General features: G+C 40.6%; 1 protein-coding gene across 1 annotated transcript in view; it reads right to left on the bottom strand.

Moving 5' to 3' along the window:
• Nucleotides 1-24422, bottom strand: part of LOC138265048 (mucin-4-like) — a 223263-nt gene that overhangs the window by 154813 nt on the left and 44028 nt on the right. Inside the window, exons 5-9 of the mRNA XM_069212596.1 lie at nucleotides 19834-19976; nucleotides 15122-15286; nucleotides 14798-14953; nucleotides 7641-7771; nucleotides 7409-7503 (exon numbers count right to left, since the gene is read on the bottom strand). Coding sequence (XP_069068697.1) covers nucleotides 7409-7503; nucleotides 7641-7771; nucleotides 14798-14953; nucleotides 15122-15286; nucleotides 19834-19976 — 690 coding nt within the window. The remainder of the gene's footprint in view (nucleotides 1-7408; nucleotides 7504-7640; nucleotides 7772-14797; nucleotides 14954-15121; nucleotides 15287-19833; nucleotides 19977-24422) is intronic.

The raw sequence follows: 24422 nt of genomic DNA, 5'->3' as shown, positions 1-24422 counted from the left end.
TCCGGGGAGAATAAAAGGTTCTTGCCTTGATTAACGTCCTCTTTAGAAGCGCCATGCTTCGTCTTGCGCCTTTTTTTTTTTTTTGCGCGGTTGGGGATCCACCTGTGACTCATCTGAGTCCGATTTTGAGGATGACGGGTCGTGATAGCTAGATTGTGATGATGCTTGCACCGGGAAGGAAGATGAGCTTTGAGGAGGCAATAGACCTCCATATGCATGTTCGCGCAACACTGAAGTTGCCATTTGAGACAATATTTCCGCAGAGGAAGTGCCACCTGAGCGCTGTACGTTAAGATCCAGCACCTCACCAGACTCCCCGGTCTGCCTGCGAGGTTGACTACCTTCGCCTAGAAATTCCCTTCTAGCAAAATTAGATAGAGGTTGGGTAAATGGCTTGAGAGCCTGAATTAACGCCCAATTCACGGAATCTTGCACATGGAAACCAAGTGCTTCCACCAGTCTTTCCTCCATATGATGTTCGGAAGGATTCTCTTGCAGTTGCTCATACTGCTCTTCTTCCTCAGCGTAGTACGCCATCCTTAGATTATAAAATTTTGATCTGCTAGGAGGAGTTAACAGGGGGAGGCGCCCTGGACAGGTGTAACAGTTAGAGACTGTATTTCTATCTATATATAGTGGAGGGAGCCACCTGTCCTAATATTCAAAAAGTTTTAAGTCTTATAACAAAAAGCCTCCTGAGCCAGGCTCAGACAGTATTATTACAGCCCCTACGGGCGCTCTGAGGCCACAAAATTGCACGAGGTGCCCAGCGCGTAGCTCGCGTCGCACCAAGCCGGTCGGAAAACTCTTCCGATCGGGAAATGGTGCGCGCGCGCGCGCGCATGGGCATCAAAAGAGGACTGCGTCCTCCAACACGAGCGAACGCTCGTTGCTTAAGGCCTGCTCCCACTCCACAAATCAACTGCAATGGTACAGGGAGCAAGAGCTCCTTAAAACAATACAAAAACACTTATTAAAACGCATTTCGAAAACATTAGCAATCAAACTTAGACGCGCCGATAATTCCCTAAATAGCTTAAACAAATACAGAGCGCAGCGTGCGTGACTTAACTGGCTGCTGGAGCAGCAAAGAAAGAGGAAGGACTGTGGTGTCTGAGCTATTTACGGACATTATCGTGCTATGATTGGTGGGCTAAGGCTCATGGGAAATGTAGTTTTTGGAAAAAATGTTTGTTTATTGGCTGCTGTGTTTGTCAGTAAAGTTAAGAGAAGCATAATCCGAAGCCTCCGGTCCTGACATAGAATCAGCTTCACGAAGAAGTGCATGTACGTCAGACCTTCACAATGACCATCAACCCTAGAAAGTAGCAGTTCCACACCCTAGAAAGGAGGCGCTTGCATTCCGCCTAATCCTCATGGTGCCTCGTGTACTCCCTGGAAAATCTAGGTACATATACCCTGGACCCTCCCTGAGTAATATCTCATGGGGCTATCATCAATGATGTAATTTGACATGTCATCAGTGATGCACTCAATAATGTAAATTGACATGTCACGTGTGATTAAAATAGGAAAGACCATAAGAATTGCACGGCTGGGGCACCAACGAGAGTTAGTTCACTAAACTGTAAATGGTGAATTTAAGTGGTTTTCAGTTTTTAAAGGTAAATTCTTAACTAATTTGAACTCCTAACTGTGTAGGTTACTTTAGTCTTCGTTTTTCAGTAATTTTGTGCATTGTATTTTCAGTGAAAAAATAACAATCTCAAGTGTTGTAATTATACACTCTTTCGTGGATGATGAATATAGTTTCTACTAGAGCTGCTGTAAACGGGAAGCATAAGATCAACATCCTGTGTTTCCTGAATAAAGCAACATGTGGCATTCTAATAACTTATACACTTGTGCATCAACGTTTGTTCACATATGAAATGTTCTTTTAAATTCCCTCCTGTTGTGCCACAGGAACTTTAACAGAACACAAAGCCCCAGTCTTTAGAGCTCGAAAAAATTGCACAAAATATTTGTTTACAAATCACAAAAAAACTACAGGATGCTTTCCTGAGAGCCACACTTCTGGATAAACCAGAAACCTTGAGTCTTGAAATGCGACATCCATGTTGCGAGGTCCGACTGAAGCAACACTGTAACACAAGATTCCTAGCAAGGATGTCAAGCACCATGAGGAAAGGTCTACCTAACATCCAAGATGGCCACCTCCTCTCCAGATGAGCAAGAGTCTGCGGTCCACTAGGAAACATAATTTATTGCTGATGCTCTACACAACGCTGTGTTCCCAAGGTACGCGTAGCTGGAATCCAGTCAGCATCCACACTCTGTACTGACTGCAAGCCTTTACTTTGCTGGACCTCAGAGTACATGACCTCAAGCTACTGTTTCCTCTCAATGTCACCCACATATGACGCATGCCAGCAGCATTAAGAATGTACCACCTATTGTGATCTGCACCTCAGACCTCTCCCATTGAAACCCTGGTTTCTGCCTACTGAGCACCAGACAAAGACAGCACTCCTGCTATACTCAGTCTCCCCTTCATACCTGAAAGCGCTCATTCTGGTATGTAGTCACTCAAGCTCTTGCTCCGATTCCCCCACGCACACCTACTCGTACAGTCCTTTCACAATCACCACATATCCTTTTCTTAGGATTATTAAAATGGGCCCCATGTTCTTTGGAAACTACAACAAACATAGTTCATTCAAGGAGCATATGCAACAGCTCATTTGTTCACTTCTGCATAATTGGGGCTTTTCTCCTCATTATGCGAGTTCTTGAGGAAGGGTGTTTGGGCACCATAAAAGAAGTAAGCCTGTGAGTAATTTTAATTATGCCAGAGTAAATTCATTATTGCATTGCTCTTGTGATGGGAAATTACACGATTACACCGGCTTGAGTAAGTAAGAGTAATTTGGAGCAAAAATCATACCTCTGGAGCACAGAAACAACAAACTTTTAGATCATGGGAGATCATGAGCGTCTGCAGCTGTTCATGTCTTATTGCATTTAGTGCTATTGTCTTAGGACAAAATTCATCCCCTGGCCTATGTCAGACACAAGGGTGCATCTTGTGCTAAGAAAATAGGGCAAAGTGCTTTTTAACGCTTCTCGGGAAATTCTGAGCAATTCTGCGCAATTTTGTAGTAATTATACGTAAATATGCTAGAGTCAATTATGTGAGTTTTGCACCCCCCAAAAAGAAGCTGATTACAAATGTCCGGCACGCTGTAACTGAGGTGGTAGAGACTGCCACGTCTGTTCCTTTTTCTAGGAGAATTAACATGCTAAATTGCACTTTTGGGCCCCCCTTTTTCCTTCCTCCCCTCCACCCCCCTTTACAGAGGTGTACAGAAATTGTCATACGAGAGCTGAAGTTAATGAACTTTATTTGTGGATGGTTTTGTACAGATTCCTCAAATGGGGCAAAGGGTTATTTACAAAACAAAAAATGCTCTCCCTATGGAAACTCTGACCTAAATATAAGCGGTGACCACCAATGGGTAATATGTGTGTGTTGTGTGTGTATACAACATAAACAAAGTCTATACCTTTTACATATTTAGACTGTATATGTAAGTTATATATAGTTCCTTGACACACTGACTATAGGCTGTTTCTGTTCTTAGAGGCATTGCACATATCCACTGACGGTGATTGACATTTATTCTGCATTGCGGTGAAAGATACCTATTGTTAGGCGACGTATTATTCTTAAGGTGTCAGACAATCACTATTATCTCTAAATTAGCTCAAATCACACTTTTTTATTCTTTTCCATTACAGGTTGCATCCACGATCTTGGTCCTGATGAAGACCCGGTTTTTCTCAGCGTATTCCTCACAGGTAGAAACATTTTTTTATAATTTGCTCACTTGGTTATTAGTAATTACATTAAGCAAACCTCGTTAATTTGATGGTTTGCTTAAATTGATAAAATTGCATTCTGGAAGCTGGATTATTTTCCTTGTAAATATTGTTTTTCCTGGTCTTCCACTGCTCACCATGAGCACTGCACCATATGACTTAGTGATGTGGGAGCATCTTTTTATGTGTATCAAAGCCTGTGGTTTTTGTGCTGTGTACAACAATACATGTTTCATCACTCATGATAAACCTACAGATTTAGAGTCTATTGTGGTGTAATTTACTGATTTTGATGGGACCCAGACGGTCTTTTGATTCAAGTTTTGTAGGAATTATTTTCCAAGCCAATCTGACAGAATAATTGTGATGTACATAGTATAATGTGCCCATATTCTGAGGAGAACAGGATTGCCCCATTGGCTGTTTGCTGTGATAGCTTGAAGCATAGCCAGACCCTGTTGGTCTCAACTGCAATGTTTCTCACACTTCCCAAACACTCTTCATTAAAGTTTCATTTAACAGAGGTTTTTGTTTTGTCAGAAGTAAACTGTGCATGCTCATAGGAGGATGGGCCTTTTAGAATATGGGAATATCCCTCCAGAGATGTATTCAAATCACTGGCATTCTGCAGGGCCATATATAATTCTGCATCAGAGTGCTCGTGGTGCGATAGGCTCTCTGTACCACTGTCCTCTCCCTCCTTAATGGCAGGTCCAAGTTCAGAGAACCCAAAGTCATCAGACTCTTGGATTTTAATGATATTGGCCAGATGTTTTATTATGTTAATATCCAACATCCTTAATTCATGCAAGTAGTCAGCTATTTTTTTTGCTATTCTAAAATTAAGGGGGTCATTCTGACCCTGGCGGCCGGTGACCGCCAGGGTCACCGACCACGGGAGCACCGCCAACAGGCTGGCGGTGCTCCCGAGGGCATTCTGACCGCGGCGGTTCAGCCTGCGGTCAGAAAGGGTAAACCGGCGGTCTCCCGCCGGTTTACCGCTGCCCCATTGAATCCTCCATGGCGGCGGAGCGCGCTCCGCCGCCATGGGGATTCAGACACCCCCTACCGCCATCCTATTCATGGCGGGAAACCCGCCATGAACAGGATGGCGGTAGGGGGTGCCGCGGCCAATGGCATGGGCACTGCAGGGGCCCCCGTAAGAGAGCCCGCAAAGTATTTCAGTGTCTGCTTTGCAGACACTGAAATACGCGACAGGTGCAACTGCACCCGTCGCACCCCTGCAACTACGCCGGCTCAATTCTGAGCCGGCGTCCTCGTTGCAGGGGCATTTCTGCTGGGCCGGCGGGCGCTCTTTTGGAGAGCGCCCGCCGGCCCAGCGGAAATGTCTGAGTGGCCGCCGCGGTCTTTTGACCGCGGTGCGGTCATTCGGCGGCGGAACCTTGGCGGACGGCCTCCGCCGTCCGCCAAGGTCTGAATCACCCCCTAAGTGTGCAATTGGGGTCTTAGAAGACTGGCATGTTTTTAAGATCTTATTAAATTTGCCATTGTGGTGTTATATGACTGCTCTGTCTTCGAGTTGGCTGTTGATGTTCTAGCTGTCATCCTCGACAGCTCAGAGTCTCAAGTTGAAGATTGTTCTTTATATGTACCTGCGATAAAGGCCCTTTGGTGAGGTAGCGGACTGAAGCAATGATGAAAAGGAAGGATCTGTTTCGGATACTTCTTGTTCCACTTCTCAGTCAAACAGCTGCTTGATGGAGTCTTAAAGTTTGAAGGTATCATTTACTTTTTGTCTTCAAAAAGGCCAGGAGCAGTTTTCCTCCCTATGACAAATTTCCTTTGAGCGGGTAGAGCCATAAAAAGAGTGTCAAATATCTTACTCAAAAAACACATACATTTGGAGTTAAGGTCACTTAGAGACAATCATCCGAAACATTTAGCCCGTCAGTGAGGACATAATCCCAGAAAGAAAGAGTATTTATTGAGCGAAACATTGAATACATCCAACAATGCGTCAACATTTGGAATCTGTTGAGGCAGGAAAAACAAGTAATGGCACCTTTAGCACCAGATATGTACCTACTACATCACTTGCAGTGAAGCCTTTGGGAGTGTGATGCTGATGATGGAAAATTGCTGGAACTAATTTTCTGCATTCACTTGGCCACCCGAGAGCAACTCAGTTATGGAATCTGAAGGACAGATTGTCCATTAGGCTCTCCTGATTAGTATAATCTCTGTGCCCACCATACCACTTGCAAACACTTTATTATCAATACTTTCACACAGATGTGGATGCTCTCTTATGCAAACATCACTTAACATCCTTGACAGCATTCCGAGGGATAACCTAAAGTCACTGCAGTCATTGTCCGTGACCAACATAATGATGACGTATGCAGAAACATGGCAAGGAGCATTCACCTCATTAACCTCACTCCAAGGAGATTGGCAAAGCTCAGTCATCTGTTGCTGGCACATTCAGTCCCTTCAGAAGCACTCTCCGTTCTATTCTCTAGAGGTAACAGCAGTGGAGTAACAAAGGCCCCCATAGCCCCTCCAGTGTGGGGGCCCCTGAGCTCCAGGGGGTTCCCTCAGTACAGTACACTGTGCACGGGCAACAGACTCCTGACTCGGTCCAGGGGACGGGGGCCATCTCCAGGTAGGTTGCAGGGGGGCCCCCCTCATGTTTTGTTACACCACTGGGTAGCAGCCTGGTTCATATTGAGTAAATGCAGGTGCTATGATGTAAATATTTCACAAGAAAACACTGCAAGTGCACAACACTGAATAAAAGCCTTTTTGTTTAGAGTTTGGCGGGTGAAATATTCCATCACAAATGTGGCAAATGTCTCATCCGCTGTATTACAAGTCCACTGTAGTGTATGGCATTTGTAATAGGGTCAACGGGATATCTGCTACATTTTGACTGAGCATCCCGTATCTTGTATCTAATAGCCCATCGACAAAACTCTACATAAGGCCTTATGTCTGGTTGGCATGTGATATTCTGCAATGACTCAGTTCTTATAAGCAGCAGGATGTGACAGCGTACGTTTCAGATTTGTGTACCCTAAAACAAGTGACAGACAATCTACCTGTTTCATTCACACTGGACTGCCAAAAAGGCTGATCCTGACATAACCTCCCTACCTTCTTGGGCTGACTGAACCCAACTTTTGTTCATGTTGATCAAAAGTCCCTTCAAGCCCTCAAGCATCAGTTAGGTAAGAAATCTGTTACCGTAAAACCATAACTCCTTATCTCTTTCTGCCGTCCAATCGATGAGAAGAGGTGCTGATTTTTTGTGTTACACCTCACACAGATTCCACTGGAGTATAGCAGGCTTCTTGTTGCTGGATGCTCATTTGAATGGCTATATTATTGTTGTCTGTTTCCTTCCGTGATTGTTTTTTTTATTTTTATTTGTAAATATTACTCAAATGTACTTGTTATGAAAATACACCTTATGATATATTTTTAATCAGTGCCGTGGGCGTTGTCCTCAAGACATCCTTCTACTGCACACTCTGGGAGTGCATCTTCAAATGGAAAACACACCCATACTCACTCTACTGGTATTATTCCAAAGATACTCTACCTGTGTTGAATCCCACAAAGTTTGAAGGCCGGTACTTTTCTGCTGAGGCTTTTAGTGTTAGGTCATCATTTTTGAAGAAGCCATCTGCCTGTCCACTGAAGAAGAAGAAAGACAAGAGGTTACACAAGTGTTTTTTTCAATTCCTCTTCCATTAAAATTGACCATGATTATAGATCAGACTGGGTACAGTTGACAGATCACATAAAAGGCCTGTCTGGATTAAAAATATTACCTTGAGTAGCCAAGGAGCACATCGGCTCTAGAGAGGCTGGCCACATCCCAGGACATGCCGCCATCTTGGAAGAGGATCAGTACGTAGGAGGCACTTCCATCAGTTGTGAGCACAGCCTGGAAGGTGTTTGTCTAAAGAAAGAATCATAGTTTGTTTAGAGTTCACAGCATTGACAAAAATGACACCACAAAAGACTGCCATGCGAATATGTGGGAGCGCCGTTAGACAAAAGTAATTTTTTAGATATATTTTAGAATTCCACAGCCTCCGGGTGCTGTACAAAGTTGTTATTTTACAAAGGTAGTTTTGCCTGTGTCTGCAAGTGAGTAAGTTGTGTATTTAAAATATATTTACCTGAAAAAATACCCAGTTGTGTTTGCTTTTGAGCCTCTGCTTTGGACTTAGACTTGTTTAAGAGGCTTTTCCACTGTGTGCTGTGTGTTAAATAACACAACCTTCCCTCCAATGCAACTCCTGCTCTAGCAGGCCTGCTCTGACAAGTAGTCACACCATTAGGTTAGCACTCTTTTACACCTACTGTCATAAACGTTAAAAAAAAACCGATTCACAAATAGCCTCTGCAGTTGTAGCGGAGGCTCCATAGATGTGGCGGAGTTCCCTCACTCATGGCTGAAAATCCGGATGGCGCCTCTATGCTGTGTGCTGTGCAGAGATCCTGCCACGATCACAAGGACTACGCCCGAATGGGTGTCTTCTCTATGACTGCGGAGGATCTTTGTGAATCGGGTACGTAGTGTTTATACTGCCAGTATCATGACATGGATAGATATGAGCGAATGAGGGAAATACACATCATCAACACCTTTGTGAATTAGTGCATCAAAACAAGCTTTCAGCTTAACTATTTACAACATTTTAGTTTAGTTTAATATTATTTCCTATGAGGTTTTACTTAAATTTCCTGCCTCCATTGTTTTCAGGCGGCGTTGCAGTACCAGGGGCTGGCCATGTGTAGTGCTGTTCTTAATACTGTGTGTTTTTTGCAGTGTTATTCTAGAAGTGCAGTTTTTGTAACAGGCCCTTTCTTTTTTCAAGCAGTGATTTTATAACTTGTATCAAGAACGATTTCAGGAGCATAAGCCTATGTTTTCAAAGGATGTAGAATGCGCGGTTTTTAAAAAACATGTGCAGATGTTCTCAAATGTATTACTTTATTTTAAATATCAAGTTAACTGTGCAAGAGACCACCAGAAATGGATCCAATAGAAAATAAACTTAATCATAGAGGTAAAAAGATTGTTATTCCTATGTAATATGGCTCAGAATAGAACATTTTAAAATTCTGTTTTTCGGATACATTTTAAAGTGCTTGACTTCACTAAATGTATCTGTAGAAAGAAAATATACTGTATACTGCTGCTCATAAAACTGAATTGTAAATTGTTATATTTTAACAGAAAAATATTCCACAATTAACGTGTGTGAAGCATTTCTGTCTTTTCCACAAATTTGGGATTTTTTTTTTTGCAGGAAACTCTTTCTGTAACTTACAATAATCTAAACCAATGTAAGACATCTTTATGAAAGTACAAGTATGTGTTTATATTTCCCAAAAGAAAAAAGGTAAAGTAAAATGCATGTATTTATTACTTAAATGATTCAATGCAGAGAATATCAAAACAGATCTGTTTTTCCAGAACACTAGGGGCAGAAATAAACTTCAACTTTTGTGTTTGGGATGTTTTCTTAATTGAAGAAATAAGACAAGAGCAATAGTTAAATAATTCATCTAGGGAAAACATATAGCAGTCCTGTTGTCTTTTCTTGTGTTTTGGACCCAAGATGCACCATTCAGATCACAACATGTGGGGATGTCAATTATTACATTTCTGGTAAAAGTGCATAAGAAAGCAGTCCAAGGCCCAAGTGCAGGAGGCCACTGTGAAAACATATTAAATATGATGTATTAACACATACACACCCATGAAAAGAAATGAGACAGCTATGTATGTAATCACAAATGGATCCACCATTACTCAAATATAAATTTGGTCTTCTGTTTCCTTGAAGCCTCCACAGCATTGTGTTAATCACAAACCTTACTTGGCATTACCAGGCCCAGAAACCATTACCCTCCATGCTGTAGATTCCACATTTTCCAGTAGCATAATCTTGTTGGCAACGGAAGCAGGATTTTGTGAGACTAATGGAGCAATCTCCCCCTCAAGCCAGTTCTGCACTTTCTTGAAGGGAAGATCCTGAAACCTGCACATTAGATATGTTTTCACTGAAAACAACAAATTCATTTTATATGGGCATATACAATAACTTGTATTGATAGAAAATTGTATATATACTAGCTTGATTTTACAGGTTTTTTTGACTCATCTAATCGTTTTCTAGCATGGGGCCTGATCAACTGAAATGACAATTGTCTTTCGATATTTCGCTTTCCTATTAATATATTGCATTAAACACTAGCTGGACTTCAATCTTCCCAACGTGTCATGATGTATTTTAACAACGGTCTATCCACATTCATTTATAATCAGGCATTACTTTTTCTAACTTTTAATAAAAAGCTGTACAGATCAATTCCCAATTTATTAGGCTTTTGCCTGGTGTATATCTACCCAGTAACCGTAATTTTATATAAAGTCAGGCTGGTAATGTTTTGAGTCCTAGACTGATATCAATGGTTCTGCAAATTGAGTGGAACTGCTGACTCTCCAAACTTTAGGAGGGTAAATATATAACAAACTAACTTTTGGGAAAGAGCCATGGCTTGTATTGATCAGATATATTGTCAAGCATAATCAGAGAGGGCTCAGTTGGATCCATCAGTCCGCGGATAGGCCCCTATGGGTGCCCTATCAAAATATAATGACTGAATTAAGTACATTGGTTTCAAAAGACAGTTGTCATTTTTTAGTGCAAGCTTTTCCTAAACTAATATGTGTTTAACTGCAGCTAGAGTCTACCCATTGGAACAAATGTTATTGACACTGTGCATGTAGGCCAACAAAAAGCTTCTATGAGATCAGGATTCAAAGATATTGATTTTCAACTCAGTGAATCTTTGATTAAGTGAGAAGCTGAGGTGTCAAAACATTTTCCAACAAATGGTTTTGATTGAGCTTCTTGATACTGAAATTGAAATGATGGAAATATTGACATTGCAAAAAATGAGATGAATGTTCTTGCTGTACTAGGATATCTAAGCCTGGTGTACTGGAGAAATGAAAAAACAAATATTGGGCCTTATTCACAAAGGTAAACTTAGACCAAAAGTCTATGTTTAAACTATGTTTATACGTTTTAATACTCACAAAGGTAAGTTACAAGTAGTATCTTTATATCTGCAGAGCTTCCACCACGAGTGCAGAGTTTCCACTCCGAGTGCTGATTGAATCTCTGCACTCAGGACGGACCTCCGCCCTAAGCGCAGAAACTTCACCCTTAGTGCGTGCTTAATGATACCACTCAGAACATGCATTTGTTGAAAGCGAAAAGTGTAAACTTAAACTTTTGGTCTAAGCTTACCTTTGTGAATCAGGTGTATTGTGTTGAGAAGATGCTTAAACAGTTTAAGTGCAAAATGTAAACATGTCCAGTAGATACTCTGTGGTCAGAATGAGCTGTAATTATATAGTTGAAGATAAAAATGAAGCTGTATCAAAGATAATTTTATAAGATTTATAGGACTGTAATTTATTTGAGCAAATGTGCCTAATCCAGTCCATTTTATGAATTGACACGTATTGATTTTGAATAAATGTAAATTAATTTATAAATGGGTACTCATGTAGCCATGTACATATAGAGTAGAACAAAAACAAATCTTGTCCTTTATCTTGTTAATTGGTGTACCTTTTCTGCCTCAAGGTGCAAATTATAAAGACCCAAATGTGATTCATTATGTTATAACAAGTTTCTGTTTCTTGTGTTTAGTTCAGCCATGAGGGTAGCAAAGGTTTTTGTGGCTGCTGCAAAGGCAAAGTCTTAGGATATTTGGGAAAAGTGTATCCTTCCCCAAAAATAGTCATGTATGCTTATTTACCATATTAATGCCAGTCCTGGAATAGTTTGGGGAAAGTTACAAATTCTTCAACTAACTACAAAAAAGGTTTAAAAGGTTGTTCTGTTGCTCTATCAGTAAACGCTACCCTGAGTGCACTGCTCAAAGCAAAATAGTAGGTATACCAATGTAGTGTTATGTTTACGCTCGCAAAATAATGAGGTGAAACCCCAGGCAGGCAAATTAAAATCACATAAAGCCCTCAAATCTGCAAAAAATCCTTCACCGTCCATCCTATTTGTACAACTAGATGACAGAATGAAAGCCAATTTGTGGGCCGTTAGATCAAGCAGAGTCCTGAATTGTGTCCTTATTGCTGCTTGTGTCTGACCAAAATGTTTGGGCTTGTTTTCATGTTAATTTTTTTCACCATCTTTGCTTGATCCTCCTTCTTTCCTTTTCGCTTTCCTATATCTCGCACTTTGCATTACATCTGTCAGAAGTCTCTCAGAGTCTTTTCCTTTGTAATGACTACACCTGTGCACAATCTTCAGTTGTCCTCATGTAATTTGTGTAATTGCCACACTTTCATAGTAAGCAAAATTACATGACATTTTGGCAATATCTCAGCTCAACATTTTGCTTATTTTGTTTGGTGCAGAGGGCTGGTTCGAGCTGAAGATATATTACATGAAACTGTTTTAAGCAGAAAATGATTCACAAGAGACATTTTCTTTGTTGAGCAGTACCCTTGCCCATATCTTGCTTGATTTTGCCCTCACATTCAATTTTCAAATGAAGTACCCCATATCCCACATAATGTAAAAGTAATTTCAACACATTTTTCTGAAATGTCTAACATTCAGGGGAAAATAATTACATAATTTTGCACGCCCATACATGAGATCCCAGTTGTTTCTGGCAAACGTGCTTCTGCCAAGATGGCTGGAGCACTTTTGCAAAAATGTAATGCTTGCCAACCAGCCATTCCATCACACAAGGACAAATAATTTAAGGTGGTTCACCCATTCTGCCTAGCACTAAATTACCTCACAGCAGTCTAAGCAAGTCATTAATTAATTGGTCATGTATTAATAGATAATAAAATGTGCAGTGTCTCAAAAGTAATTTGACCCTAAAGAAATGATCTTTTATTATCCTTATTCATTGCTTCTGCTCAGAGTTCAAGTGTCATAGAATCCTGCTTGTGGACCGTCAACTCACTTGGTCCTGATGAATGACTCTAGGTGGAAACAAAGTCAAAACTAATATGGCCATAAAACATTTTTGAAAATTAGAAGTAAAGTGTTACTCTGTGAGCCAAATGAACTTTATTTACACAAGGTGATCGACATACACAGGGACTGAGTCACAAAGGTAAACTTAAACTTTTGTGTAAGTTTATGATTGTTTGCTATTGACAAAGTGATTTACAAGTAGTGTCTTTATGAGTGCTGAGTCTCCGCACATAAAAACATAGAACAGTCCTTTTTATGCGCGGAGACTCTGCACTCAGAAAGCATCTACTCATAAATCCATTCGTGAAAAGCAAACAATCAAAAACGTACACAAATGTATATGTTTACCTTTGTGACTCATGCGCTATATGTATATAGTCTGCCAATGTAAATGTGTTTGATCACATTTCCAGGCTAATTACTTCACTCATAGTTCTGTGTGTTCATCTCTAAGGAAACCACAACCCCAGTCAGAGTAAGTCACAAACACACCCCAAATTGCCCTTTCCTCACCCTCTGGTAGCTTAGCACAAAACAGCCAGGCTTAACTAACTAAAGTGGCGATGTGTTAACTATTTGTACAACACTTCAAACAGTAAAACGGTGAAAAAACACACCACACCTAGTTAAAAAATAGAGCCTAATTTAGTGAACGAAACACGACCAAAACAACAAAAGTCCAATGTCTTATATGTAATAAAAGGGGAGTTTAAGGTTTGGCAAGGGGTTGTAAATGCCAAGTCGACATGGCAGCGTAACACTGCCTTCAGGCTGTACTGTCAGGTCTGGGAAACGTTTTAAAATGCTACTCAAGTGAGTGGCACAAGCAGTGCTCTAGGCCCACTAATAGCATTTAATTTACAGTCCCTAGGCACACATGCATATTATTAGGGACTTATAAGTAAATTATACATGCCAACTATGGATAAGCCAATGTTACCATGTTTTAAGCAGAGTGCACATGCACTGGTTAGCTGGGGTAACATGCCCAGAGTCCTAAAGCCAATAAAAACGAATTCAGCAAAGAAGTTGAGGCAAAATGTTTGGAGATGACCCTGCAAAGAGGGCCATTTCCAACATAATGTTTATCTATGTCCTACATCATTATCATATTTTTGTATTCATTTTTGTATACATGTTTGTGTTTGCATATGAACTTTTGTGTATGTTGTGGGGATCTTAAATTGAACATATTCTTCAAATTATCATCATTTTTCTCAAAGGAAACCTTGATGTACATGTTTGCTTGATGTACAGACTGAGGTATGCAGATATAATATCTAACAGAATTGAATGTGGCTGACAGGAGAACTACCATATCAGTTCTTCAAGTACCTAGCTTATTTGTAGCTGGTCATATCTGGGTTTTCTGCCACACTGGACCTGATGTTGATAGGCACATTTATCTTATTTGTCATAGGGCATAGACCTGTATAATGTATCATTCTTGTAAATGTATCATTTCTCCTGTTTTGTGTATGCGTCTGTAATGCTTCGAGCCTAACTACCTGAATTAAGATTGAAGTGTGTTAAGCATATTTGTGGTGGACAGATAAGTGTGGCTGATTTCCTGTGGTGGCCAGAAGTCATGCGTGGAACACTGTGATGTGCGGATGAACTAATATCAGATAGTGATGATCAGAAATCCATCAAACCTAACAGATTGTGAAGGAAGGTAAACTTATAAACAAATTCTTCACTGAATGGTTAAGCAGCACTAGAGAGAGGCAAAGACTTTCATGGCTAGTTATGGAGGGAACAGAACATTATGACCATCAGTTTCAAAAAATGAAATATGCACGTTTTTCTTCTAACACAACTTTTGTACGTTAGAAGACAGTTTTCCCCAACAGGTACTTTAACTTGAAAGAAGAGCACGCTGTTGATCTCACCAAGATGGTGCTGACATCACATCTTAACGCAGGCAGAACGGTACTTACCTTGGTGTCATCCTTCTTTGCAGGGAATGCTGGGGCATTGTCCCATGTGACCTTGAGGGTCCATTTAGCTGTGTATGTGGTGTTCATGTATCTCTGAATCCTCTTCTCAACATCTTGGACAAGAGTGTTCTTTTCTGAGTCCAGAGTGATGTACTCCTGCAAGATGTACACAAAGGGAAATCTTTCTATGATTATGTGCTTCCAATATGCAGCATACACCATAACAGCTCAGCTGTTCAGACTGCATCACTGTGTAAACCACCCTGGAAGTACTACTCTACATTACGTCCCTTCCACAAACGTTACCTTTCATGAAAAACCAACCTGGTAAAATGTTGATCCAACATTTTGGGAGAAATCTGCATTATCCCAGAATACAGCAACCATTGGGATACGGCTTTTAGAAGAGAATCCTCCGGAAGGAGGGTTGACGTACGAGAAGACGTCATTGTCTGAGGATGGAAAAATGATCTGCCCATTGTCTGTAAACTGAAACAACAAAACACGCGTATTCATTAGTCACACCACAAAAGCATAGGAACCAAGAGATACATGTATTTTAGCTTTTGCCCACCTAAGTGGCCCTCAGGTACATGAATGTTTCAATTTGAGGTCACATATTCCCAAATACTAATTCACAGAATCATAATTTGCAAGTCTTTCCAGCAGTCCATGCATTCCAACATGCATGGTTGACTTTTTTAAGTCAAAACTTTGGGGTTTAAGCCAAGAAAAGGGGAGTTGAGGTGTGCCTGGGGAGAAGACATGTAAAATGTATTGAATATCCTTAAAGGCACAAAGCTCGTGGATATGAATACCTTATTCCACAATAGCAGCATCTGTAAACTTTCTACTACAGACTAGTATGGTATTCTTCTTGTTATTATTATTATTATTTGAGTACCTAAAGAGTGTAAATCCAGGTTTTAGAGCCCTTTGAAACTATAATAAAACAGGACCGCAGTGAAGGGATATCAGCAGGACGTTCCATAGCTGAGAGCCGGGACTCAGAAGGCTTTGACCCCTATTCTAGAGAGTCTGTACTTTGGAATGATCAGCAGATTTGAGTTAGCAGAACCTGGTGATCTGGGGGGTTACAGTGGGAGAATGAATCTTGGCTGTAGATGGGTCCGGTCCGATGGAAGACTGTGCACCAAACAGAGTGATTTAAAAAAGTCTCTTGGGATCTGGGAGCCAATGTAATCTCTCCATCGCAACAGACGCTGAAGACATCTAAGGGAGCAATAGCAACAGGTGCGCAGCCGCCATCTCAATTCTGATCATCCATTTCAAAATGTAGTCAGTAGCGCCCAGAAACTGAAAGTTACCATTGTCCAGTGTGATCAAGACTGCCAATGAGTTCCATTACGGCGGAAGTACATCTAAAACGTACAAATAGGTCTTTGTCACTAATTCATGGTTTTTTTTCCAACAAGCACGCCGGTCTCGGAAGAGCCTTTAAATGCATGTGATAAGTGGGTGAGCAAGTACCAGCGTTTAAAAAAAAATAAAAGAACATTTTCGGGATCGCTCTGAAACCACCATTGCTTTTCCTTACTCGTGGGTGTCTTTAATGGTTGAAACATACTTACATGGTGCTCCCACTATGAAAGCTTTACACGAGGGCGCGCGTGTAAACATCAAATAAATATGTCCTGTTTTAATGAGGGGGCCATAGCTCTTTCCCCTAAGAACATGTCTTGTTTAATCCTCATAAACTCCAAAAAAGAACCATCCACAGCTGCATGGTTAACCAGGACAATAATGGGTAGCTAATTATAATTAAAAATAATCTTAAAGAAGGCATGTCTGTTTTCTTTATGTCATTAGAGTCCGCACCATCATGAAAATGAGAAGCCCTGATGATGACCTTGTTTGAATACATTTGCCCATCACCCAGAGGTCAAAGCCCATTGGCTATCTATGACCGGAGGAAGGATCAATGATCCCCTTGTACAGTATTGAATGCCAGCACTGAATCACTTCTTACACTAAATAAGACTGTTTGAACCTTAAACAAGGGGGCCTACACATTTCAAACCATTGTCCTCTGGCACTATTGGGCATCTCAAGTAGGTTTATGCTATTCCAGAGACCAGTGCACAGAGAGCAGAACATTTTGAGAAATTAATGGGACTCTGAATTTTAGTCAATATATGATTTTGTTTTGTATAGATATAGGTCTGTAATTGTCTTTGTGATTTGATGATAATGTGCTGTTGACAATTATTTTGTCTGTATGTTGTTTCTTCTTTTTTGGCACATGTGAAAGATTGAATAACAATGCTGGCAACTTTTATAATGTTGTGTTAAGGAGATTGTGTGTAAGGAACTTTTCATGAGATTACAAATATGGTTAATGATGGAGACAGTAACACACAGTATTGAAGTATTGTCTTGTGTTTTGTTTGTCAAATTATTAATCAATAGCCGGTGGGGGTGATGTTATTGTTGTATTGTCCAATAAATCTGAGGCATAGTTTTTACACAGCATATTAGCCCAAACAGTAAGTTCTCCCAGTAGAAATAAAAATTGAGTGGGAAAGGAGTAGTGGTATGAAAAAATGAACCAGTTGCTTGATGAAGGCTCTGGAGGACGGTAGCCAATAATGCCTGTTAATGTTAGAAAAGTAAACATTTGGAACAACCAAGAGCTTCTAACAAAGGAAAGGCCTGTAGTAGGAGCTTTATTAAATTCAGATACTATCTAAATAGTATAGCCAGCCCACTTCCTGCAAGTGCAGGACAAATGGACTCCTTTGCAGCTTTCAGAACAGAACATGCAGCACCTAGATCATATTCAGAATCAATAATCCAAGATTCAGAAATGAATAAATTTACGAATTTTAAATCAGAGCAAAGGTCTCTAATTTCCACTGGATGTTTCACAAATGAACGTCCATTAACTAGTGCACATTTTCTTTCAGTTTTATATAGCACGAACTTGACCCAAAAGTATTGTAGCGCTTTACACAAACACCAGTTACATTACACAAGGACATATTCATTTTTTTAAGGCATTGGTAGATTAAGTGAGTTGCCCAGAATCAAATGTTGGGCTGACGCCGAGACTCAAACCTGGTTCCCCAGCTCCAAAGTCTGCAGCTCTGGCCTTTAAGCCACATCTCTACACTGTACTGCCAGGTTCCTTTTTAGCAGAGGTTACCGGCATGCTCCTTTGAGAAATATTATTTGTGGGGTCACAAGTTGCTCAATTTGAATTTTTTAAGGACAATTCATTGGGTAGTGGTGACCGAGCTTCTTTCAAGAAGTCAATGCATGACACCTCCTAGTTGGGGTTATATAAAGGGAAACTGCTTAAATCTTTGAAATTATAGTATTCCTGTCCCATCTTTATTGAAGATACCTTGGCGTACTTTATAATAAGTCGCAGAGACATTCCGGTGCACTTTGGTGTATCAGTGGCCAAACAAGCAGCATGGCTGGCGCTGTGCAAGGTCGGTGCTTGTAAAGGCGCAGATGGGCTTGCCTTTGGTGTATCTTCGGTGTGTCAGATGCAGGGCCATACAGCAGACCCCTTTAAATAAGTAAGGTTGTGTCGTGTCGGGTCATGGACATCTAGCCCAACAACAAAAATGGGGTCTAGGGACGGCCCACCAGAAGGAGTTAAAATGGAGTCAATCTGAGGAGCATTGATTGAAAGTGTAAGAACGCACATTGCACTCAGAAGAATGCGCTATTGTTACTCTCCATATTTCACTTAGTGTGAAAGAATATGTTCCTCTAGAAGGAAAATAACCTGAAATTCAGAAAAGAAGTAGAAAAATGTGTGCAAGTGATCACACAGCTGCTTTCCTTTCTCCTGTGGATTGTCTGCTGGTAGCAGAAGGCACATTAAGAGTATGCATGGAAATCTACAAGTTCCTTAGACTGCAATGCATACTTCTAGAGATTTTCATTTAGTCAGTAAAAGTTAAAAAAATCTATGCAACTTGTAGGAGAGGTCTATGATGTGTAAGTTTACAACATCTTTAAAATGTTCTCAAGTTTGGATTGGCCTCTGTGTCTCAAGGACTCTTCATTGAGCAAGAGAAGGGATTTTCTCTAGCTTCTCTTCATTTCCTAAAATAGTCCCCAAAAACTTTTTAAATCAAAATGTATGTTTTCTTTTACTTTTGAGATTTATTTTTCTCAATATTCAGCCTAAAACTAAATGTAAGCAGTCCATACTCTGTCGAGCTCTTAAGAAATACTCGACTTTCTTCTCAAGCCCCTCCTTCAGGCCACCTTGGGACAGATTCACAGATTGTCACAAATGCAGGTGTAAGTCACAAATAAGTCACGCCCTACTGAAGAGAAAGTTACAGGGATTTGAACAAGAAATCACAATAGATGTGGCACAAAATGCAAATTTCTGAGAAAGAATATGCTAAACTGCACCTTTTTCCTGATTTCCACAATTCACTCATACAATTAGAAACTTTACATTTTCTGCCCATGTCTCAAGCATTCCCGCATCTCCCTCATACTCACTGACATGGTGAAATTCAATTTGTGCTGGGGAAGAAATTATGTAAATTAATTCAACTGGTGTGGAACTATTCTTGTAACATTCTTGGAATATTGAGGAATGAAAGTGTACAAGTAGTGTCATGCAAATTTGAGTAATTTCACCTTCAACTACTTAATGAAGTTGGCCACGTTTGAAGTTTGAAGTAGTGAAAATCCTGAAAAAGTATTTTATAATGTGGCCGTTAATGCAAAAGCAGGTTTGGACAAGAGAATTCTCTTACACAAATAATGTTTTGTTTGAAATATCTCTGGCAATTTTACTTTTTGTGGGACATTTTGTTCAAGAAGATGTGCATAGTTCCTAGAAGTCTCAATTTAACAAAGTTATGAATTTGTGACCTTTACAAAACTTTCCCATTGAAAGACACAGTCCTAATTACAAGCTAAGACAATATGGATTCTCAGCACAAAGCTTGATCTAAGCTATGTTGACCAGTGATACACAGAGTTTCGGCAGAATCCTAAGACATCATACATGCAACATAAAATCAACTTAGACTCACATATAGAGATGTGTACAGTTGTTTTCCAAATGGGAATCCTATTTGAGGTTTGAAAAGGCGTGAATTGAAATTGTTAGTCCTCTCAACAAATTTGGTATCCCCGACAGTTGATCCGTAGGGATAAAGAAGAACGGCTGGGACAGCTGGAAAGAAGCATAAGTCTCTGGATTAAAAACTGCAGTATCTGAAGTATCCGTGCAGCATCCTAACAAATATTTGGTTGGTTCTCAATACATTCCTGAATATGTAGGTCTATGTGCTTTCCAGTCCTATTTTATTACTATTGTTATTATGATCACTATTACTAGTAGTATTATTATATTCATGTAAACAGTTTTGCTATTTTAACATCACCATTGCTACGAATGTTATTGTTGATATTCTTCTTTTTCATGCTCTTAATAGTTGCATTGGTTTCATCATCAATGTGTACTATATTATTGTAATCCTTATCAACATTAAAATGATTCACGTTGTTATAATTAATATGATTGTGATACAGTTTACTGCTGTTGTTAATTTTGTAACTAGTCAATATGTCCTTACTACGGCTAGTATCAGAAATATCCTTCAAATAGTCATTATTCATTCTTCTCACTGCGTAGCATGAGTTGGACAATAAGCCTTGGATAAAGAAGGTCCCAGAAGCTTCTTCAGAGCCATCAGGACTGAGATAGATCCAGCTGCTCTGAGGTTCATCATGGGCCAATGTAAATTTAAAAGATGATGCAAAGAGTGGAGGAAGCAGGTGATATATTCTTTAACGACAACTATTTCAAACACATACATTGAAGGAAAAATATCCTTCGATAGTAAACTAGAGCACGAGATAAGACCTCAAGGTTCTCACACATGAATGAATTAAACTCCATTGTTCTGGAAGCTCTCAGAGAGGTGACAAATGAAGGAAGGACTTGAAGAGGAATGCCAGGTAGCCTAGGCAGAGGTACAGGTAAAATAAACATTGCCATTTTGTTGTCACTGTACACAACCCCTTAAAATCTGACTTCTGTGGGACATCCAGTGCCTGAGGGTTTATCTGGAGTACAGTCTACAGTTCTGGAGGCCTCATGTAAAGTTGTAGTCTGCACTTAGGACAGGTCGGAGAGTCCAGTGTTGTCCAACCAAAAGTGTCCACAGTTGGCACCAGTGATACTAGGAGATTTCTGATTAATATAAGCATACAGGACAACCTATAATGTAGCTAATCTATTTTGAAGCATTTTTTCTAATTCATTGATTTATAATGTGCACTCCATGTTGTGTCTGGTTTAACAAATTTGGTTCTGATTTATACGCTGGCGGTAAGCATACTCCATCGCAACGGCCACGTAGTATGCTTACCGTCAACAGAATAATCCGTCTGCTGAACTTAGTTGCAGGAGGACCTTTCGTTTACTCATGGCTGAGAACTTGGTCTCCACTCTTATTAAACGCCCCCGATGACCCTGTGGAGTAAGGGCCATCAGAGGCAGACCTCTAGTTCTGCCCACCTAATTAAGATGGGTGGAATTAGAGGTCAGTTTTCACTGTCTGTCACCCCCAGGAAAAACCTCGTTACATCGGGCAGTGAAAACTGCTCAATGTTTTCCTGATCATAGGAGAGAACTTCCATGGAGAGGGGACCATTTTCTTTTTTGTTTTCAAAAAGAAAATCCTGCTTCAGGATATATTTTTTTAATAAAAAGAAAACAGTTCGGAGCAGGGCTCTGTCATGTTCACGGAGCTCTGCATCAAATTGCAGATTTGACCATGTCGGTGGTTCCCGGAAATGCTTTATGAAATGAGCGCCTGCTTGGCCGGGGTGATGGAGTAATTTACTCGGTTGCCCCGATGGAGGAATTGGCTGTCCGCCAAATTATAAATTTAGGCTATGGTTTCATGGCACATAACACATGCTGGCATGTGTTAAATGCAAATGCAGGCTGAGCGAGTGTGGTGTCATAAATCATGCCAAATTAGAGGAGGTTATCTGTTGAATTATGCTAACGTAACGTCTAATGATTTCCTTGGTGCACATCTTCGCAGGGGCATAACAATACTTGGGGGGTATGCAAAGTACAAGGAGGGAGCCCCCTTTGAGCTCACTCAGAAGCTCTCAGGTCAGAGGTACTGTGCTGCGCGTGTCCCCATTAGCTTGGGGAGCCCACTGCACCTCGAGGACTGGCGGGGGCCTTTGTTACATCACTGCATCTTCGTAGTAGTTATGGCTTGGTTGAACTTTCTGGGCAGAACATAGCTGTCTCATTCAAGGATTTGTGTGTTTGTTGTTCTCATTCCAAAGTTAATCAAACATTTTCCCACGAGAGACCTCATATGTAATTCATTTTATAAAAAGTTTTTGTGTGTTTCACATTTAAATTGTGAATTACATGTTTTAATGCTGGACATTCTCTTTAGGAGCCCACTTGTGGATTTTAAGAGAGAATGTGTTCCAAGGAAAACTTTCAGGACAATGTGAATTTGTCAACGTCATGTAAACTAAAAGTATGTTTGTTTAAAAGTTATTTTTTTTTTATTCTCTTCCCATCAATCCAATGTGTGCATGTGGAGGATGGCCAGACAGCCACCTTATTATGTGAGGCATCTTCAGCTGTTTCTGTCTTTGATCCTCACTGAAATTCTCACACTGGATTATTTGTTCAAAATCTAAGCATGTGTTTAAATATACCAGCATTCGAAATGTTTTCTGCATAAAACCAAGGCTGAACGGAGGTGTTATACATGAGTTAGGGCGGCATGAAAACCATGTGAATGTGCATGTAGATATACACTTTGGTTTTTTTAATGCGTTGCCTGTGTACATGTGTGTTGTTATCCGCCTATTTGCATGTGTGACTCCCTATATGTTTTGTCTCTCTACTAGCAAGCAGTACACAAAAGGCAAACCTACTGACTTTGTCAATATTATTTACGAATAGACTCTTGAATTGGCTGATCGCACTATTCATCATACTTACAGGCTATGTTTTGAGGAATACATAGGAAAAGAACCATACAAACCCGTGACATGCCCCATCTGATTGTACCACAATAGCCAGTGCGTGTTTGTTTCTTCTAGGTTTCTTGAAGCTTCAATGATGACTGTAGTATTTCCACACCATTATAAGTCCCCTTCCTAAGATGGGCCCTGCACCACAACCACTGCGATCTTACTCCATAAACTTTCTAAAAGTTTTCAATCCATCCCATCTGCCTGTCTGTAAACAGCTGCTACTTCACTTTGCCCACTATTGATTTTCCACACTATTGTAGTCCAGATGGGAACACAATATGAGGGAGATGATGTGATCTCAGTCCACGTAGGTATGTTGGACTTTCATTTTAGGACTGTGTGGAATGTCCATCTCTCACTTTTCACATTTCCAGTCATTGCCCCTGAAGAAAAGCCACCTTCTGGCATGAAACTGTATGTGCAGTTGCTGAGATGAAGACTCGCCACTCCATGTGTTTTCTTTATAGTACAAGAGGCTAGGTAAAGTTCATAGATTTCCATCTCTTTAAAAAAGCTAGGGACATCATTGGTAGACCTTTGCAGCAATGGAAAACTGTTTCCACCGCTCCGAAGAGCCGGTCAATATAACAGGGAAACTGACGTGGCCCAAAGCTGCTGTCAGTGCCCCTTGCCATGGGCCCTGCTTCTACTCATGAAAAAAGTTGTCATGCCCCCTGTCTTCACTGTCCATAACTAGCTACGCCCAACTGCCTACCACGAGCATGTACCGTAGTCCCACCACCTTCTGCTGCCCTTTGTATGATGTGATCATAGGCGTACCACCTCATCTGTTCTGCTCATCCTTCATTTTGTGCCTGAAGATGTCCCTCAAGGGATATCCTGGAGCAGAAAATGGTCATGGGAAGTTAAAGCAGTTTTTTTTTTTACTACTCCTTGCATAGTCAAGTATAACTAGAAGACATCAGCTGCATTGCCTAGGCCAAATCTTTCTGACTCTGACAGATACATGTGTGTGCTGAAAAATTCCCACACCCAACAAGAAGCCATGTTCAGGCCTTTGGTCAGGACTGTACTTTGCCCCTTCTCGCTCACTGTCAGCTGGAACTAGTATGGTGATTGAAGGAGTCTTGCTGTATGTTTGTACTTCCTAGGCTTCCAAGGATTGAAATCAGCAGTAGGTTGCTTTTGGATTCTATATTATTTTGGAAACAGACATTTCAAGTAACAGCAACTTGACTCATCTGTTGCAAATCTAGTTAACAAAAACACAGCATCAGTGCAGCAAGCCGAGTCCTACTGCTAAGGACAACCAAAATGCAAAGCATCTTAGCTAAATCAAGTCCTCCTTGTCTGTATTGGGATAACTTGAAAATCTGTGGTTTTACTAGTGGCTGGACTCTGGATGGCTGGAGGATTCTGGTAGATTTCCAGTTAATTCTCAAACATTTTAATTTTCCCAATCATTAATGGGAGAACTTTGCGAAAGGCAGGGATTGATGAAATCACCTCCTTTATTTAGTGTCCCACCTTTGTAAGTTGAAACCTTTGGCCCTCCATTAGGTCAGGTTTCTTTGCTGGCCTTCATGCAGTGGCCTGACAGCCTCTAATAAAGTCAGCCTTGAGACCAGAGGGT

Source organism: Pleurodeles waltl, chromosome 11 (assembly GCF_031143425.1).
Source record: "Pleurodeles waltl isolate 20211129_DDA chromosome 11, aPleWal1.hap1.20221129, whole genome shotgun sequence".
Classification (NCBI taxonomy): domain Eukaryota; kingdom Metazoa; phylum Chordata; class Amphibia; order Caudata; family Salamandridae; genus Pleurodeles; species Pleurodeles waltl.
The sequence above is the reverse complement of the archived record's forward strand: the minus strand, read 5'-3'. Positions and strand labels throughout refer to the sequence as shown.